Source organism: Anabrus simplex, chromosome 6, assembly GCF_040414725.1.
Source record: "Anabrus simplex isolate iqAnaSimp1 chromosome 6, ASM4041472v1, whole genome shotgun sequence".
In the NCBI taxonomy this organism is placed as follows: domain Eukaryota; kingdom Metazoa; phylum Arthropoda; class Insecta; order Orthoptera; family Tettigoniidae; genus Anabrus; species Anabrus simplex.
The window spans coordinates 312741711-312763584 of record NC_090270.1 but is presented as its reverse complement, the minus strand read 5'-3'; the positions used below and the strand labels follow the sequence as shown (position 1 = coordinate 312763584).

At 37.7% G+C, this 21874-nt stretch overlaps 1 protein-coding gene across 6 annotated transcripts in view; it reads left to right on the top strand.

The window, feature by feature from the left end:
* The window catches only part of LOC136876524 (transmembrane channel-like protein 5), a 187062-nt gene that overhangs the window by 153377 nt on the left and 11811 nt on the right, over window positions 1–21874 (top strand). For all 6 annotated transcript variants that reach the window (XM_067150547.2, XM_067150542.2, XM_067150545.2 and 3 more), the window contains 3 exons: window positions 3865–3998; window positions 10172–10275; window positions 16434–16476. In XM_067150547.2, the coding sequence (XP_067006648.1) occupies window positions 3865–3998; window positions 10172–10275; window positions 16434–16476 (281 nt within the window). The remainder of the gene's footprint in view (window positions 1–3864; window positions 3999–10171; window positions 10276–16433; window positions 16477–21874) is intronic.

Sequence of the window (21874 nt, the reverse complement as noted above, 5' to 3'; positions counted from 1 at the left end):
GAATTTTACATATCCTTTTTCTTTTTCTGAATGCTGTTTAAGTTTAATTTGTTGTTGGTATTTGCATTTAGTGATGATTTTATTGATGAATTTCAAACTGAAACCATTATGTAGAGCCTGTTGACGAATGAAAGAAAGTTCCTTTTTTCTGTCTGTTTCTGTTAGCGGAATTTCAAAGGCTCTGTTGACGAAACTATAATAAGCTGATTTCTTTTGCGAGATGGGATGTAAAGAATCACTTTTGATTGTAGTCGGGGTAAAAGTGGGTTTCCTGTATATTTTAAATCGGAAATGGTTGTCTTTACAAATTGTTTGGATATCCAGAAAATTGAGTATGCCTTTCTCTTCTTCTTCAGCTGTAAATTTTATGTTTGGGTCTAAATTATTCAAAGTATTAAGGATACTGTGACTATCATTTATTTCCTTGTTAATTATGGCATAGGTATCATCAACATATCGAAGCCAGAGATCGAGTCCTTTAATGTGACCTATTATCTGAGTGTATTCCAAACAGCATTCAGAAAAAGAAAAAGGATATGTAAAATTCACCTTTAATAACCCGCAGATTTACGAAATCACCAACTTATTCAAGAAACACAATACCAAGGTAGCCTTCTCTACAAACAACAACACGAAACATAGATTCTTTAGTCATAATAAAGCTAATAAACTTAAAGATGACGAATTCCAGGAATCGGGTATTTATAAGCTGACTTGTGCTCAATGTAAAAAAACTTACGTGGGACAATCTGGAAGGAACTTCTCAATTAGATATCAAGAACACATCAATGCTGAAAGATACAAAAGATTCTCTGCCATGGGATCCCATATGAGAGAGTCCAACCACAAATTCACCAATATAAAACAGGACCTTCAAATTATCTGTATGATTAATAAAGGTAATCTTATGAACAACCTGGAAAACATCCACATCGTTCTTGATAAATTGGAAAACGGTGAAGAGAATCTCAACGAAAACAACGAGCATAAAAACATCTTATATGAGAATATTAGCAAATACTTAGAATGGGTAGACATGAAACAGACTAGACGAACAAGAGATTTAATCAAACACGACATTGCAGAAGCACAGCCCAATCTCCCTCCTCCCTCACATGTTATTTTAGATGGCGATAAAACTCTACTTCCCTTCTCTCCAGAGCTTTCCATGAATTGTCAAACTGTATCACATCGTTACTTCACCAGGTCGCGCTCAAAGACAGACCCTCTAGACAGCACAGAATAAACATCTTTTCCAAACAAGAACGAGAGGCAAGATGACCTATTCTGATGACCTCCATTTTTATCAAAGGAGTCTCCAAAGAACGTTTATTTGTGCTTATTGTCAATGTTTTTCTTTTCAGTTCTTTATTTATACAGCTGAAGAGGACCACTAAGTGGTCGAAACATGTCCTGTAAGTTTTAATTTTATTCAATTTTGCCTGAGGCATTAATAAAGTATCGATTAGGTGGTTATTTATACTTACTTCTAGACCCTGAATTGCTCGTAATCATCTGGAAGTTTTGTTTTAATAAATTTCTTCCTAGCTCTGTCCCGTTTACTTATCAATTCCTTAATACGCTTATTGAACCATGGTGTTGACTGGTGTTTTACGAGAATTCTTTTTGGGGGCGCATGCTTGTCATAAAGAAAAAGTACAAAGCTGTTGAAGAGAGAGACTTTTTGATCTATGTCATTAGACTGGAAAAACACATTCCAGGGTAGTAATTCAGCGTCAGCACGAAACTTGTTTACGTCAAATTTACTGAAGTCTCGAACAAGAATTGTTTTCGGAATCTGTTTTGGCGTGGATAAATTGAATACAGCATATAGCATATCATAACCAGAAAAACCGGCAGCTGGTTCCTGTCCGTATTCTACTACCAACTCATTGCAGTTGGATGAGATTATGTCAAGAGTGCTATCGGAAGTGGCAGTATGAAAGGTTGGATTGAATGGAAGGCAGTCGAGGTTACAAGCGTTGAGCACATCGCGTATGTTATTGCTTTCAAACGTCCCAGTTCCGAAACGAGCATTAACATCTCCCACAACGAATACATATTTATAATTCATAACATGAGAATACATATCGTTCAAGAATGTATCCATGAACCCTACTTTTGGTGGACGATATATACAAGCGAAAAGAATTTTAGTGTCTGAAAGGGCTATATCAAGGATTATGTACTCAGGTTTCTTATTGTACTCTCCAGGAGATTTGCTAAGTACACTGCATTTTATGCTGTTCTTCAAGTAAACTGCAACACCACCAGCGGCTCTGTTTATTCTGTCATTACGGAAAATATTATACCCATCGAGACAGACGGCAGAATCTAGTACTGAAGGTTTGAGAAATGTTTCACTTACTGCAATAATATCAAACGAACTCTTGCCAAAAATGTGCCGGAACTCAGATATATGGGAGGAGTCAACAAGAGACTGAGAATTGATATGAATGACCTTAAGATTTCTTGTGTTTCTCACACTAACACCGTGTAGTAAGTCAGATAAGACACACTCATTACTTGTCATGAGTACAATATAGTACAAAATGTTAAACACAATAGATAAATAACAGATCGTTCAAGAAGTATGATGTTTTTAGTAGCCTATATCAATATAAGAATAATTTAAGGATTTGGAAATTATGTGATGAAGTGAAATAAAAAAGTGTAGAAAATGTGTATAAAATCAATCGTGTTAGCAATTATTTCTAAATGTAAAAGAAATTATAACTAATATACTACACTAAATAGAATGGTTGCGAAAGAGAAACTTTTGAATTGTTAGCCTCACCAGAATTATCTTTACTTCTCGTCCAAGGTAATTCCAGTAATCAAGTGATGCACAGGAATACAAATTATCGCGCCGCATCATTTCAGTGGAGCTAGGTAGCGTTTCTTCAGTTCCTCGAGGTCCCGTTCTGTCTTCACTCGATGTTTCACATCACCAACGCGGACCATTATGACACCATCCATAGTCTACACTGAATTTAGTCCGAAAGAGAGAGAGAGAGAGAGACCATGACGGAGTTTCTAATTATTTCAAGATAGGTGTGGAACTAAACGAGGCTACAGAGTTGGATACAAACAGAGGATTGTGGAGGCAATCGTTTAATTCACAGAGGCTTGTAGACTGAACAATGAAAGGCATAAGTCTCTTATGAAGGTGTGTGTATCTCTGATTTAAATGTAGGACTAATTTATGAGTAAAATATTTTTGATAAGGTTTCGGTTTTATGTATTGTTATACCATTTGTGGTGTGGGAACGCAGCACGTGTTAAAGCGAGTGTTTGCAGAGAAAATAATAGGAGGAAGACAATGGTGAAGGGCCAGGAAGGGGTGGATGGCTACAGTGAAGGAATGAACAGAGAAGAAAGGAGTAAAAGTAGAAGAAATATTGGAGGAAGAAAGGCAGTGGTGGAGAGAGAGAAAACTGTGGAGGTCCTTGGTTCACAACCTGACCCACAAGACTGAAAACTGGAAATGAAGAAGAGGAAGCGAAAAAAAGTGGTCCATTATTGTATCAGAGTTGTGAATATATGTTTAAAATCTTCATTGAGGTAAAAATTTTGTAAAAATTAATTATTTTCTAAGAAGAATTTAAAAAGCAAACATAATTATAAATAGTCCAAATATTTTCCCTTGTGTGACAAACCCTTTATACTGTTATCAGCTAATATAACATGATTTCTTACCTGATTATTTTTATTTATAACTGTCCATCCCTTGATAACTGGAATGGAACTCTAGCAGACAATTATTAGCTTCCATAATGATATTTTTGTTTGAAAAAATAAGTATGAATTTTTAGATCCTAAATCTAAATCTTCCTCACTTAATGTTATTTTTCTTTGTGTTAGCGTTGGGGTATATTATCTGCGTGCTCAGTCTAAGGCCCAAGAGCACATGGTGAACATCCTTCAGGAGATGTTGATAGTTGAAGCCAAGGATAAAGAGTTCCTGCTTACCAACCTCTCTAAGGTCACTCGTGGCAGTAAGTATCGTTCTACTTACAGAAAGTCAATACAGTCTTGCATAGTGTAGCCAAATTATTTATCCAAAAGCGTTCTTGAAATATACCAAGGTGAAATCATAAAAGTGTTCTATTGATACTAAGAGAAAAATGTCCTATAAATCTTAATACAACATACTCAACCCTTGATTAACCAGGATAATGTAGGGTAAAGGCTTCCTAGATAAGTAAAATTGTGGTTAACCCTCAAAAAGTTAAAAATAGAACAGGCGTACAAAAGTTCATTTAAATGATAATAAATGAAACTGCTGTAAAGTTTTTTAGTAACTTACCTAATACATCATAATCTATAAGCTTCATTTCCGTATTGATTGTAGCTACAACATAAGAATGATACTGAAGCCTCCACCTTATCAATACATTTATTTATATACTATTAATCACAGTAATCACAGTACCGGTTTCGACCCCTCTAGGGTCATCCTCAGCTGTCATATACCAATATAGTTATTAAAACATCACATTGGAAGGTGTTGTACATACATGAAAATTGACCCAATTTGACAGGCCGTTTAAAATAAGTTGTATGTTAAAATGGTAAAATAAATCCTTTCTTCTTCAATTATAAAAAGATTACGTAATGTGAAAGGCATGTCACTACAATGTTCCTGTTGATTTGATAAGCGTAAACTGAGATTTGTACTATTGTGTATACACTGATGTTCATAGAGTAATCATTATTTTACGTTAAAACTTATAATTAATTATTAAAAACATTTCGAAATTTTATTTTTCTGGTGATTATGTTGCTTATTACACGATGTCCTTCTGTTGGTAGTATGTGTATCTGGCTTCCAATGCTTCCAAAAATGGAGGTATCGGCCAAAGAAAGATAAGGGCCATGAAGAGTATGAAAATGAAAGGCTCCCTAAGCCTCGAGTGCCTACCGTCGGGCTCAGAAAAGAACAGGAGTTGACAAAGGGAGGTCAGATAGGATAGATAAAAGAGGGGAGCCTGGCACAAGTAGGTGAAAGCAGTGTCAGGAATCGGCTAAGGGCACCGTGGTTGCCAACCCATGCTCCCAAGTTGAGTGCCCCTGGAGGCCCTTTTAGTCGCCTCTTATGCCAGGCAGGGGATACCATGGGTGTTATTCTACCGCCCCCACCCACAGGGGGGGGGATTTTGTCTGTATCAGCCACTGCACCTTCCTGAGCATTTTGACTTAGTGCTCCCCATTTGCAGTTGCTCTTTTCTCCATGGATCTACTAGGAGTGGCCCATGTTGATGCAAAGAACAATGCCGTCATTACCGTACACACACTTTTCTATAAGGCCTTGGACTTCTTTGTTTCAGCTTGGTTGTGGTGGCACCAATCTCATTGCTGTCATACTGCATGACAAAAACAAGTCACCTTGACCTCATACTGCTACAGATGCTGTAGAGCAATGACCATGCAATAGTTCTTTTGATGATCATGTCAAGGTTATGGGGAAACCGTAGTAGCCTGCTGCTGATGATTTGATGAATGATTCTCTGCAAAATATTTGCCAGTATGGCAAACGCTGTGAGACCGGTCACCTCAAATCAACTCACTCACATGCTCCACCACAGTGTCCATCTCTTTCTGTAGCTGTTCTGGCTGGCTGTTGTCAGTAAGGAAATTGCATTCCTTTTGGAATATTTTCACCACATGTACTCTTGCATCAGGCTTATACAATAATCATTGTTTCATGCATCTGCCTGCATCCATCCAGCACCTTCCTTTGTCAAAAAAGTAACTTTAATGCTTTTTAGTCCGTTCAACACTAATTATAACACCTATAACATTATAATGTTTAATAGTTTATATGTTATAGGTGTTATAATTAGTGTTGAACAGACTAAAAAGCATTAAACACCACATAGAAAAAAACATGAATTTTAGAATATACAGTAGTACAGAAATTACACTGGTAGATGGTAGATTAAGCCATCATAAACAGTTTCTCAAAGTATAATATAATGCAGGATTTTAAGAATTTGTGAGTTCAAAATCCATATTTTCACATTCAAACCCATCTATATCATCATCTATTCCAGGATCACTAAACAAGCCCTTATAGAAAGGCTTAGCATCATTGGGAATTAGCTCCATGAGAGAGGGCAGGTAATTCAGTTTTGCTTCTGAAACTGGTTTTCCATTGGGCCATAACAGAGTTAGCAGATTATGTAGAGCTGATCCATTTTCATTCTGAAGCCATGACCAACTGCAGATTTCTTATTCACTTCAACAGTGCATTCTGCATGAAAATGCATTTTGAAGAAAATGCTAAAAGATTTATCTTTCTTCAAATCTATTTCTCTCACATGCAGCCAGTTTACCTTCTCACAGTTTACAATGTGCTTCCCCAGATGAACTGTACTATGAAAATCCAGTCCGGTCATTCTGTTAACAACAAGTGGGTTCTTCTTTCGGCACATCTTCATTACATTTATGTAGTCTTTGGCGGTATAGAGGTGCTGCTGAAATTTGGTAGCACGTTATGGAGGAAGCTATGGCCTAGAAATAAAAATATTTGTGTAATCATTTCAATGGTAGGGTGTTGTTCCAAAACTGTTTTCAGAGGTAGAACAACCTTTATATTACGATTCTGGCCTCCGTAAGAATCTGACCACAATATGACTTCTTTGGCTTTGTACACATTTTCCATGAAATGCTTGTACAAGCAGGATCCGACCTCCTGGCCCCCTGTCCTGCTTCTCCTTTCAACCAGACATAACAATGACCTTTAATATCTTTACCACTATGAATCCCTAAGTTATATAACCACAACTGGCGCTTGTAAAAAACCACATCTGCAGGAATACGGGGCAATGGCAGTGTTTTTTTAAGGTCAAAACAAAACGTTTCCAGTTTTTCATCCAACTTTGATTTTTCCATATCGGAGGATTTTAGGTTCTGGGCATATGCTGCAGGAAAGAAAACCTGTGCAGGAATTTGCTACGTGGGAATCTACATTAGCATCACACGACCAAGCGACTGCACGCTGGTCGTGTGGTTATTTGATGCGTAATTCAGATTCAGAAGTGGTGGTTAGTCACTTGATGCAAAACTTCAATTTAATGATTGAGAGGTTGGCGTTCGGTCAAAATTCATTTCCTGCAAAATCATTTTGAGAATAAAAGTCCAAACAATAACCTGTGTAAAATTTACACCTTTAGCTACCAGGTGGTGCAATAATGTAAAAAAAATCCATTTTTGCACTTGGTCAGTTGATGCATAACACCATTCAATTGTGCCTAAGGTAACCTAGACAATTCAACTTTGTTGAAGTCTAGAGCTATTGGGTATATAGGTTATACTTATAGCATATGAACCATCATATTCTATTTAAATTGCATGTTCTGATAATATAATATTAATATTCACTGGAGATGTCGGATGTGGTATGCAGGGACTGAGGATGACTACTGTGGTGACCCTTACTTTGGTGGGGTCACATTTCTGGACCTCTATAGCATGTCCAAGAAGTTTCTTCTATTTTTTTTTTTTTTTTTTTAAGTTCCATTAACAAAATGTTTCTAACATTCATTCTATTCTATTCTTTCTCTGTTCAATTCCTTAATCATCTAAGTGTTAAAACTGGTTTATGATGTTTCTGTTCGCGAAATAAATATATATAGGTCTATACTGCCTTAATCTAGCATTAATGACTTAAATATCTCACACTTCACTGCATATTATCAGTTGCACACTTAAATATGATGGTTTCTAACACCAGTTCCAAAGTATATGCCAACTAATACTATAATTTAAGAATTATGATATTAAATGTAAAGACTTAGCTCGTTCCTCGTTACTCCGATGTCAGTTGTTCCTCTATGACCGTCACATGGTCAGCTTGGCGGCCTGGATCTGGGGTTGAGCATCACTCCTCCTGTCCAGAACTGATCTTGGTGGGCAATATTCCTCTCTCGTCACAGGCTGGTCATCTGGCTGGATTTAATACCTCTCTCCAGGTCGGTCCATCTTACACGTCTAGCAGTTCATCATCTTGTTGGTTATCCTGGCAACAAAATTAAAGATTCCCGAGGAGAACATGGTTGTTATAAAATTTATATCAGAATAATATTTTTCTCAGTTACTGTTCTTATTCTTCCTATTCCTCTTTAAAATTATGTATAATATATTTTAATTATTTAGGGGAAAAATCTTCAAAATCAGCTCAATAATCTTCAAAATTATTTTTCTTCCAGCTTCTGTGCCAATAAAATAGCCTTCTCTCAGCTCTTATTTTTCTTGTGCAGTTCGTATGATCCTTTCCTGCGGTAACGTTGGACTTGCTCTTCGGATTCCAACCAGCGTATTTAATCCGATCTCGCTTATCTGTAGTATTTTGGCTATTCACGGTTTTATTCTAGGTCGATTATCCCGTTTTCTTTTAAATGAATATAGTCTTTCTTCAAGAATTTCGCCGAAATCTCGTACAATTCCGTCCTATATGTAGCACGATTGCAATTCACGTCTTAACTCCCTCAATTCAATTTTTTAAGTCTTTTTTAAAAATCCCTTCTGTTCTATTTTTTTCTTTAAAACAATCTACTTGACTTTTCGCTGTTCTGCACCGCCTTCGGTATACGTCCATTCCCAGCTATGCTTGGCCTTCTGTTATACCTCGTTATCATTTATTCATTGCGTATTCTTTTAAATTGAGTGGGCCATATCTTCCTTCGGCGCACCATTTCGTAAACGTCTAAGAAATGCAATGGGCATACCGTTGAAAATTTGGTGGCAATACCTGTTCCATGTCTCAAACGGCAGTGTGTCGGCCTCTCACTGCTGGATACTGTGGTTCAAATCTTGGTCACTCCGTGTGAGATTTGTACTGGACAAAGCAGAGGCAGGACAGGTTTTTCTCCGAGTACTCTGGTTTTCCCTGTCATCTTTCATCTCAGCAACACTCTCCATTATCATTTCATAGCATTTATCACTCATAAATCACCTTGGGAGTGGCGACCCCATTGTAATAATAGCCCATGTATGTTCAATTCATTACATCCCTGACCCGGCCAAAGACTTGAAAACAGGTTGCAGGTTTTCATTTTCACCTGTTCCATGTGTCTTTACAATACGATGATCCTTCACGCAAATATTCCTGTTGTCTAAAACTGTTAATTTTACTAAGTGTCAGGTACATTAGACATGTTATAACTCTGCCACTCAGAAGCCAAGGCCTTTCTAAGAATTTGAAGGCTCGCACGTTTTGATGCCATTCTGTGGATTTGAGAAACGATTTGTAGAGGCTAATGGAATGTCATTCTCTCTTCACTACTTCCCAAGAACCAGCGATGTTACGCAGAGGCACTGTACAACTGGTTGCCACAGCTAGCGATGTATAGGCCTTTACTGACATTGAAGGTGAAATTTTTGCACATGCGCAGGGGTTGAAGGGTAAGGTAAGGTAAGGGTTGTTCTGCCCGAAGGCAGGTCCGAACCTCCGCAGAGGTAATTACCATGGTAGCTGCCAGTGCTGTTCATTACTGTTAGGTCGCGAATACAAGATGACCCTTGATCTTTTACATGAGATACTGGGAAGAAAATATCTTCTTGGATTCAGAGAAATACGGTAATACCATTCTGTATGTAGCCATTCGCCATGTGTAGGGTTGGTTAGTTTGTGCATTTCAGAGGGCTGGGTAGACTAATATGTACAATACCCTCAGATTCAGAGAAGAAAGCAATGATAAACTACGTTGCGTCTGATTTCTGTAGTATGTCTCTTCATTGAGTTCTAGGCTGTCCATGACTGCTGATGGTGGAACAGTAGGGAATCAGACCAGCCTCTCTCTCTCTCTCATACACACGCATGCATACACACGCACGCATGCACGCACACACACAGAGTTTAAGAATAACTGTCACATTTGATACATTGCATTTGATACAAACCAGGTAGGTTTGTCAAGTGTAGTCATGTAAAGAAAGAAAAAAAGAAAAGTGAATTCAGTTCATTCTAGCTTTATGGCTGCTTTTATATACTTTGTGATTATCATGTGCTTGGACCACTGAACAAACTGCAGTTAAATTAACCAAGAGATGATCTTATCATAGATCAGTGGTGGCTCAGGGGTTCATGTGATGGGGAGGACAGGGCTTTAGTATTATATGTATCCTGTGCTCTATTTGTTACTCATAAGAGTTATGTTCTTTGCAGCATGCGTCAGCCAGATGCGTCCAGGAAGACATCACACACTGGTGGCTCGGAGAAAAAGCACGCTTCGAGTTAGAAAGGGAGAATATTTGGAGAGTGGTGACCAGGTAGGTTTGTCAAGTGTAGTCATCTAAAGAAAGAAAGAAAGAAAGAAAGAAAGAAAGAAAGAAAAAAGTGAATTCAGTTCATTCTAGCTTTATACTTTGTGATTATAATGTGCTTGGACCACTGAACAAACTGCAGTTAAATTAACCAAGAGAGGATCTTGTTATCATAGATCATTGGTGGCTCATGGGTTCAAGTGATGGGGAGGACAGGGGTAACAAAATTAAATGGACATACGTACTATCGTGTGGATGTGGGGTAAGCATGGCTGCTACGCATGTCTCAAGTTTCAAGGCCTGACAATAATCATCAGTTCCACCAGCGGTGACTCTTACGAATTCAAGTGGTGTCGTGAAGTTTCAAAGTAGCAGTGCAATTATTGTGCTTTAGTTACACATTTACTATAATAAGTATGTATAATGAACATTTAATAAGGAGTATGCAGGAACTCGCATTGTCTGACATGACTAATGTTTGTAGCTAAGACTGTAGTCCCTCATAGTGCATTGGCATTACCGGTGGCTCCAAGTAGCCTCCATGGTATGCACTAGCCATCAAGGGTTATAAATTTCATGTTGTTGGTCCGTATTGAACTGAGATTACATATAAATTATAAACATAAAAGTTTTCCACCTATTCAATACATAGTTTTATTTACACTGCATGTATTTACATTACATGGGACTAGTTTCAACCCTACTCGGGGTCATCATCAGCCATATTTAAACAATACACAATATTTGACAAAATCCTAAAATGTGTTTCTAATGTGCAGTAAGAACAGTATGAAACAAATATATAATCACTATGATGTGTGGTTGAATTCGGCGAAGTGCTATGGTGCTAAAAATGTTGCATATGAAAGTGAAATATTACGTGTGACAATAGGTGAGCAATATTTAATGCAAGTACACAAATACGTTAAAAAGTCTGGGTGTAGAAGTACAAATGAGATGCTCTATGTTGTGGATCAACTTGAGTTGAATTTTTTAGACTCATGGCGTTTCAGATAGAATTCAGTAGGTCCTGGCAATACATTACAGTTGTGGACCGAGTGTTATGGTACTAAGACTGAACACAATTTAACGTGACACTTATAATAAAAGTGTACAAGTATGAAGAAATGTTTGAGTAACAAATGTGTACATGTACAATGTGTACAGGATTCTCCTCACAGATTCTTCTAGAGAAAATCATGTCTTGGTTTCTGTTTACATCCGAGGCTCATTTTACTGTTGAAAGCGATTTGTCAGTTTTTTCTCCCCTTGCTGTCTTGCTGGGCCTAATGCAAGGTGAGAATTTTCTGTCCTCGTAAACTCCCTTAGCCTTTAATATTCCTCTGTCCAATCAAGGCAGCAGCGTTGTGATAAATTTGTGTGTTATTTTGTACATACAGGTTTCATCAAACCTGCTAAGGGAGTACTCCTCTGCCCACAGCTATTGGTTCGTCCTTAGTTTGACTGGTTTGGTACTGGCCGCCAGACCCTCGACCAGACGGTCACAGGTGGTACCGTTTAGTCACATACGGTAGCACGATGATCCTGACCTGACGTAATAACTTCGAATGTAACAACCAATCACTAATATAGAAATTGTTTCAACAGTATGCTACCTCTTCTTGGCCTGGCTGCAAAGTGACTTTAAAGACAGGAACATGGGCTGTTGTATTATATTAACTTACCTATTTAATTTTGTTTCCAAGGTTTAAAGTGTGAAATAAAAATGGAATGTTGTATGGCTTTTAGTGCCGGGAGTGTCCGAGGACAAGTTCAGCTCGCTGGATGCAAGTCTTTTTTTCTTTGCTAGTGGCTTTACGTCACACCGACACAGATAGGTCTTATGGCGACGATGGGATAAGAAAGGCCTAGGGGTTGGAAGGAAGTGGCAGTGGCCTTAATTAAGGTACAGCCCCACCATTTGCCTGGTGTGAAAATGGGAAACCATGGAAAACCATCTTCAGGGCTGTCGACAGTGGGATTCAAACCCACTATCTCCCGGATGCAAGCTCACAGCCGTGCGCCTCTAACCGCATGGCCAACTCGCCTGGTGTCTTTTTATTTGACGCCCGTAGGCGACATGTGCGTCGTGATGGTGATGGTGATGTTGAAATGATGATGAAGACAACACATACACCCAGTCCCCAAGCCAGCGGAATTAACCAATTATGGTTAAAATTCCCGATCCTGCCGGGAATCGAACCCGGGACCCCTGTGACCAAAGGCCAGCACCCTAAACATTTAACCATGGTGCCGGACAATGTGAAATAAATGTGTAATTATTTGAACTTCTGTAGTTTCAATATTTTAAGCATTGCTGCATCATTTTTGGAGGGGAATCTTGAAGTAGGCCCTGTTAACCACAGCAACTTTAGGTTAATTTAAGGTTGTTAAATTCTGTGTTATGTATGTTAATAAGTTTGCTCAGCTAGGAACTTAGTGAAAGGAGATTGTGACTATTAACAAAGATTGGAGGGTCCACCTATTCAATACAAAGAATTATATTTTATAATTATTTATTTAATTATTATATATTAGGGACTAGTTTCGACCCTTCCACTGGGTCATCATCAGCCTCGGTCACAACTGGAAAAGACATTATATGCAACTTACAGTCATCAATATTTGATATATCACATTGGCAATCTTGATTCTCTAATATAACATGTGATGATCGTACACGAATCCATTTAAACTAATGTCGCTTGCACATATGAATCACTTATTCTTGTAATAAAAAATATATATTATGTTCTTGATATATGATTTAAATACTGTATTACACATTTAAGACAACACAATAACATTAAAAATATAATCCGTCAGCATATGACTTTATAATGTCCTTAATGCTTAGTCTCGTGGATTGACCATGCCACAAATGAACAAGTATTATAGAGGGGAAAAAAGAAAAAAAAAAAAAGAAAAAAAACTGGTAACCACCATCAAATGCAGAAAAATTGCATTCTAGGGCATGTTTTGTTTGGTGAAAAATATGCAGTTTTTTATCTATTTTTGAAAGGTAAAATTGAAGGGCACTGAGGAGTAGGCAGGAGGAGAAAAACATGCCTTTAAAATTAAAGACTGGACAGGCATAAAAAGTACTGAAGAACTGTATCATGTTGCTGAAGACAGAAGAGCACTCTCCACATTGATTGCCAACGTCCGGGAGACTGGGCAGGGCACATAGAAGAAGAATGTCCTTTGGTGTGGCTCAGCCTTCCTCTAGAATAGGTTCACTAGTTAGACAATATGAGAAATATATAATGAGGTTCAAACATAGTTTTGATATGTAAGTATTATCGGGGCTAATATAACCTAATTATGCATTAAAAATATATCTTTTTGATATACCGTATGAACTTGTTATCCTTTGGTGTAGTTCAATTTTCTTTTAAGATAGGTGTACTTGGTAAATTTAAATATTACACATTTAAGACAACACAATAACATTAAAAATATAATCTTGAAATTAATTTCTCAGGAATTTGTGAGTCACTGGTGTAATGAACGTATGCTGAATACATTCAGTTGGAAGTGACTGGTGGGTGTACTATGATACCTTAGTTCATACATTTGCAGGTAACTGATCCTTTGATATAACCATATGATATAAGTGGGGGTGGTGGTTGTTGTAACATTTTCATTTCTACACAAATACTTCTCCTATATTTACTCCAATCTGTTTGTCATATTTATGCCTTAGCCTACCCCTTCCATTCTTACAGCCTACACTTCTCTCAAAAACCAACTGAATGAGTCCTGAGTGTCTTAAGCTGTATCCTATAATTCTGTTTCTTCTTCTCATCAAATTTTGCCAAATTATACTCCTCTCACCAATTTGATTCGGTATCTCATCATTTGTGATTCAATTTACCCATCTCAACTTCACCATTCTTCTGCAACACCACATTTGAAAAGCTAATACTAATACTTTATTCACCATTAAATACATATTGTACAGTAGGTTTTGTCATACATTAAAAAAAAATCCAATCTTAATTATATGCACAACCAAATCTATTAATACATACACAGAACATTTACAAACACATAAGACATATTGCATATGTTCCATAGTTTCATCTTACAGTCAAGGACTCCAAGAAACTATTGGCTCTAGGATGATTTACCTGGATATAGAAGAGAGAGGAGGAGAACATTGTTTGTAAAGATAATAAGATTAACACTATCAGTTTAGGTACGGTATGTAGACTATTATTATAAAGCCTGCACTTTTACCAGAATATGTCTGGTTAGGAATTATTATGTTAAATTGCATTAAATTCACTTTCTCTGATGATGTATTCCAGGAATTCAGCCACAGCATACACTGAGTGGCCAAAAGTCATGGGAAGGAATGTCCCATTAGAAAATGCACTGTGTATGACCCCTGAGCATTGCGGCTAGCTGTGGCATGCCTGAGCACTTTCTCACAGACACCATTGTTGTGAAGATGGCAACATGTCGCGAGTTAACCGACTTTGAATGTGGGATGATTATTAGTGCATGGCGCATGGGTCATAGCATTGCGGAGATTATACGTGAATGTTACCACCCGCGTAAACCGCCGGATGGGAAGACCACAGGTGTTTAATGACCGGACAACATATCACCTCTCCAGAACCATACTGGGCTACTGTGAGTCAGATCACTGCCCAGTTGAATGTTGAGAGTTAGGAACCCATTTCTACCAGGACTGTAAGGAGGCAACTGCACTGCATAGGCTTCACCAGCCAATGACCAACTCGTGTCCCTTTGCTGACACCTCGACACAGAGCTCAATGATGTGCGTGGATCCACGAACATCGGCAATGGACCCTGAGCAGTGGCGGCATGTGGTATGGTCAGATGAATCCCGGTTCCAGTTGTATCAAGCTGATGGGTACGTGAGAGCGTGGCGTTTGCCCCATAAAGCTATGGATCCTGCATGTCAACAAGGTTGTGTCCAGGCGAGAGGTGGTTCAGTTCTGGTCTGGGCGGCGTTCTCATGGTCGCAATCAGGCCCCATTGTCCTGGTGCAGGGAGAGCTGACAAGTGGACGTTATGTGGACACTGTTTCAGACCATCTGCATCCCTTTCTGGCCCTAGAATACCCTAAAGATGCCATGTTCCAACAGGAAAATCTGCCATGTCACTGCTCTGTGGTGGCATGCAGGTGTTTGGAGGAGTACTCCAGTGAAGTTACGACCATGGATTGGCCCTCCAGATCCCCCTATCTTAATCCAACTGAGCATTTATGGAATGCTGTCGATGCTGGTGTACGCTCCATGAACCCTGCATTAACTACACAAGATCAGTTGTGGGTAACAGTGCAAGATGTGTGGGTCCAGATCCCTCCAGAACGATTCCAGTACCTTGTAGAGTCAATGCCTTGCTGTATTGCTGCTGTTTTGAGGGCTCGGAGGGAAGCAGATCATTATTAACATCACATTCAGTGGCTTTCCATGACTTTTGACCAATCAGTGTATATAGAAAGCTTTAAGTTAAAGCCAAGTGGAGACAAGTGATGCTTCAAGGTTTCTTATACTACTTGGGAGCTTATTAAAAATAATTAATTGTAGATAAGTGTAGCTATTAATACCAGTACTAAGTTGCAAGTATGGGGCATCTAAATCATAATATTTCCTTGTGCTATTATGTTTATTTCTGTGGTAGTTATTGACCATGTTTCACTTTCACACAATGCCACACTCCTGACAAAAGTCTTCAAAAATATCTTTTTAATTCCTGTATCAATGTTCAAAGTGAGCAAATTAATGTGGCAGCATGAATATTTCAAAATCTAAAACTAGGTACTGTACATTGGTTATAAATAACACTCATTCTCCCCAGTGTTAAGGATCTAGTGAATGGAAATAATACATTTGACTTATGCTATATTACTCATTTTAAAAACAATTACTTTTATATTATTGGGATACAATTTGCTAGTATCACAAATCTTTATCCTTTTGTTTTAATATCCAAATTATGTTCGTGTCCAAAAAGTCCACTTCATACTTTCATTATCATAAAAAAAAAAAAACATAAAGAAAGTTACAATTAAATTATCTTGCAAATGTTACTGGAGGTAACAGTATTTGCTTATGACTTTGGGTTATTGCTCTTTCAACTTTCTATGAACTATAATTAATATTATTTTTCTCTTTTTCTTTTTGTAGCCTAGGAGGGATGAAAGCCATTCATCATCTGGAAGCATATCTGGTAATTATATACAATGTAGAGCTTTGCTTAATACCAAGAAAAGAAACCTTTGGGTGGAGAGCTTCTTTAGGTGCGAAGATGGTCCCATCAGTGTAGGAAATAACACTGGAACCCATAAAGTAGCGTCTGTTGCCAGGTTAGGGGCAGCTTTGAGAGGCATCTGTACTCCAATTTAGGAGTGGTCTGATCAACTGCTAACAGCAGCTTTATACCGTATCTCAAATGACCTGGAAGTCAACAGTAACAACTTCGGCCACATATGCTTTGCAGTACTACTCACATAAAAACATCAGGATCTCAGTGTGGTCATAAGAGCTGAATATTTTATTCAAAGTAACATTGTAGCAATGTCATTTTATAATTCCATTCTCCACAGTTTAACTACTGTTGTAATGAGGGTAAAACATATCAGATAGTTGCAATCACTTGTATTGTTATCAGTCTTCATTGTATGGAGGGTTTTCTATATTTAACTCTAAATTTTAGGTGGATTTGGGTGTCCGTGGCTTTGCTAATGTATAGTGGTATGATTATTATTACAGTAGAAGTCTGTTATAGCGAGAATTCATAACGGCGAATAAATTACTCGCTATGACGGATTGTCGTTATATCCGATTTTTGTATAAAAGTCGGAAAACCCTTCATGCACTTTAAAATCGGTATGAAACGGCAATCAGTTTGTTAAAAACTTGCGTTTCTGCAGATGATATCCACACTACGGCTTACTTGTTATTTTTTGTAATCCGATACTACGTGAAAGTGTATGTTTAATTTCATTCTGAAAAAAAAATATAGTTCCGTATTTCTCCGAATCCAAGATAAACCCCACTTTTGCCTTCAAAAAAATTTAAATCAGGCTCAAAAAGAAGTTTGTAAAATCATACAGGCCTACGCATTTTTAGACTATTTTTAGACGCCGAACATTGACTTTCGTCACGCCGTTTTAAATTTTTTTTCTTTTCTTTTGCGGCTGCACAATTATTCTTTATTTCCGCGGGTTTAAGGACTATTAACTTAACATTGGCATCATAACACAGAAGAGAACTCGTTGAAAATTTTCCGGCAATACCTATTCCATGGGTCTTTACAATACAACGATCCATCAGGAAATTATTCTTGCTGTCTATAAAACTGTTACTTTTACGCAGCGTCAGATATAACCGGCTACCGCTACATGCACATCTCGCTTGTTGGGTGCGGCCAAATTCAATGGCTAGTGATGTATAGGCCTAATCGCGAACGTTGAAAGTCAACGAACGAGTTTATTGCGCCACGGTATGGCCAACCACCCTTGCGTTTTTCATGCACATACCTCACAATTTCATCATCGAGTTCTTTAAAACGTCCTTGTTCCGGACCACTGAATGCATTTTTTGTACAGTACGCATTTCTTTTTAGCTCTTTGTCTTCACGCTAACGCCAAATATTGGCTTTAGTTAGGCCTATGCCGTATTTTCTTGCGGCTGCACAATTATTCTACATTTCCGAGTGTTTAATAAACATTAACTTAAAATTGGCATCATAATATCGACTAGAACCCATTGAAAATTTGCCGGCAATACCTTTTCCACGTATCTTTACAATACGACTATCCATCACGAAAATATTCCTGCTGTCTATAAACCTTAATTTTACTAAGCGTCAAGTACAATAGACGCGTTATGACTCTGCCACTGAGTAGCAATGGCTTTTCTAAGAATTCGAAGGGCGCATGTTTTGATGCTATTCTGCAGATTTGAGAAACACACAGGCACTGTACACTGTACAACCGGTAGCGATGTGTAGTAAAGAGGCGGTCTTTTATTGTCAATGAGTTTTGTGCGCGTGTGAAAAGAAGCAACATGGTTACGGCGGTAGTTGTCAGTGGTATCCATTAACTTACTGTTAGGCCGCGAATGCAACAACCCTTGAGTTTTCGCATGAGATTCTGAGAAGAAAAAAAAAAGAAAAGAAAAAAAAAGTCTTGGATTGGGAGAAATACGGTATCACTCCAGAGATTTCTGTGGCGAACACCTCAGCTTTCTTCTTCAAACAGCGTCACCTAACCTAACCTTATATGTAGCCTATCATGAAAACATATTTGAAACGCATGTAGAGAAATAACCTCCTCGCGAAAAATTTACATGTAAATAGCCGTAACTAGACGCGAGAAAATATGAAATATTCTCTGAAATCAGTGATCTACTCTGCCATATCTTGAGGTGTATGACATTCTTAAGTAATTTCCGTGTATAACACTAAAATTAAGACATCGTTTATTCAGTCTTTATTTTTGCGAGTTAACAACTGCTATCGGCCACGTTATTTACGCATTTATTACGAAAACGTGTTATACTCTTTCATTTCAAATTTTCTTGAGAACAGCAGTCGATGGGTATTACTAATCAACTCCAATATCGCCTTTGAATGTCAATGAGAGAGCTCGCAAATGCACAAAGTGAGAAAACTATACCGTACCGAAGATGATCGATCGCATTTTGTTGCAAACGTTTCAGTTTTCTTATTCAAACGGCGTCACGTATCCTAACTAGACCATACTATTCGTATGATGAAAACACACTTCAAGCGCCGGTAGAGAAATTATACCTTTCTCGCTATAAATTTTCATAATAGCCTTTCCGTAATTTAACCAGACGCGACAAAATACAAACTAACCTATGAAATCAATTAAGCACTCTACCATATCTCGAGGTGTATCCCATTCTTACATAATTGCAGTATTTAGCCTCAAAATTAAGCGGTCGTTTAGCCAGCCTTAATTTTTAACGAGTTATCAACCGTTATCGGACACGTTATTTACGCCTTTATTATGAAAATATGTTCTCTTTCTTTTCGAATATTCTTTACGGAACAGCTGTCGACAGATATTACTAATCGACTCCGACATCGCGTTCGAATGTCGACGAGAGAAATCGCTAGTGCACATAGCGAGGAAACGATGCCGAAGGTAATCGATCGCATGCAATATCATCGCTGGGGTGCATATATATCGGTAACGGAAAAAATCGCGCCCGCTTAATCGCTCGTAATAACGGATGCGCCAGTGATAGGGTTCACGCTGTAACCGAAGGACGATACACAGTTTAATATAGGAATTTTGAAGGGACAGAAAAAAGTCGTCGCTATAACGGAGTTCTCGTTATATGCCGTACTCGCTATAGTGGACTTCTACTGTATAAAAATCAAACAGTCATATCAGCTCACAAGTGTTCAGTTGATAACCAGTTTTCGGACACTAAGGTCCATCGTCAGTGATTAAAAAATATTTAAAACATGTTAATCCACATGGGTGTGTCATTTGATCAATCAGTCAGTCACTGCTGATCTGCATTTAGGGCAGTCGCTCGGGTGGCAGATTCCATATCTGGTGTTTTCCTAGCCTTTTCTTGAATGATTTTGAAGAAATTGGGAATTTATTGAACATCTCCCTTGGTAAGTTATTCCAATCCCTAACTCCCCTTCCTATAAACTAACATTTTTCCCAATTCATCTTCTTGAATTACAACTTTATCTTTATATTGTGATCTTTCCTACTTTTAAAGACACCACTCAAACTTATTTGTCTACTAATGTAATTCCACAGCATCTCTCCTCTGACAGCTCGGAACATACCACTTACATTATTACATGTCATAATTCCCATCCTTGTTCCGTATTGAAGGCGACTTTATCATCAGTTTTATACAAGGAGTATTTTATTATACCACCTATTCAATACAATCCACCCTTGTGTGGTTAAATAAACATAGAAACTACCAAATCTTAAGGTACATGTTTCGCCCCTCTTTTACGGGACATCATCAGGCTTATTTAATCCTAAAACAAACATTGGTTTGAGGACCTTATCTAATTCATATAAACTATGCTGTTAAACGCTTAATAATATTGACACTGTGGTTCCTTATATTTAGAATACAAGGATACCTAAAAGCATATGTTCACACATTAAAATCAATTTAAAAATATTGAAATGTTTGTCCAAAAGAATATTGTATCATATTATTTCTTAAAAATATTAATGTCTGAATCTGAAATGGATCTTATTCATAAATGTTTGAACAATAAGAAACAATTAGGGGCTAGTGTGCTGAACCTAAAGCTGTTAACAGAATGGATCAGTGTAATACAACGTGCGCTTTGGGTGTGAGATCTATTTTAAAAAAATACTAGGGTTAAAAATGCGTAGTCAAATTGAAGACTATATGGATTAAGTTATCATAATGTGTGTTGTGTAGAAATCTTCGTTGATAATGAGTACTATTAAACATTGGAGTGCTAATCAGAATCGCTGCTAAACTTTTTCAAAGGAGTAAACTATAGGTCCATATGACAATTTCTAGAAATGTCCCTTGTAGATGTAGACATAGTTCATGAAGATGTAATCAGGAATACAGGCAAAGGGAAACTTTTAAATGAATTAGAGAGTATATACATCTTTTTGGACAAAACATATAATAAATATCGGAATCTCAATTACGACACTGAAATCAGAAGTTTACTACACACTTTAACGTGTAAGTTATTAAGTGCTGTTAATCCAAACCATGATAGGATCCCTCAGATATTTAAATCCTTAGAATTGAAAGCTCCCTTAATCTCTCTAAATACTAAGTCTGCTCTTACTCTTCCAAACAATCCCCCTCCTATGTCAGCATCGACATGCAAAGCTCCGCCTACCTCTTCCCCACCTCTGCATTCCCCACTGCCTCTACTGCATCGATATAACACTAGGAGTAGGAACACCAGACAAGCTAACCCTGCTGAAGCAATAAGACAGACATAATATGTGGTGAATGAGTAAATACCATTTAAAAAAATTTTCAGTGAAATTTCACATGGGCCGATGACCTTTGATGTTAGGCCCCTTAAAACAACAAGCAAGAAATTTCACGTTCCATCACACCATCAAGTCCTTTTTCCTGTTTCGTTACAGAACATCCACGTTTCTTTCTACAGGCGTCTACATCTACAAAGGACATTTCCAGAAATTGTCATATGGGCCTATAGTTTACTCCTTTGAAAAGTTTTAGCAGCGATTCTTATTAACAATCCAATGTTAATAGTACTCATTATCAACGAAGATTTCTAAATAACACACAGTATGATAACTTAATCCATATCGTCTTCAATTTGACTACGCATTTTTAATAAGATAGAGTTTGAGGGATGTTCCACCATTCAACACATTGTAAAATATATTAAATTATAAGAAGACCGGTTTCGACTCACTTGGAGTCATCATCAGTTCCTCTTGAAAATCGAAGATTAATTAATCTTTTTCTTTTTCTTTTTCATATGCATTGTTTTACATGTTTTTACGGCTGACGATGACCTGGACTAGGGTCGAAACCGGTCCCATTTATTTTTACTATTAAATAAAAATGTAACCACTACATTT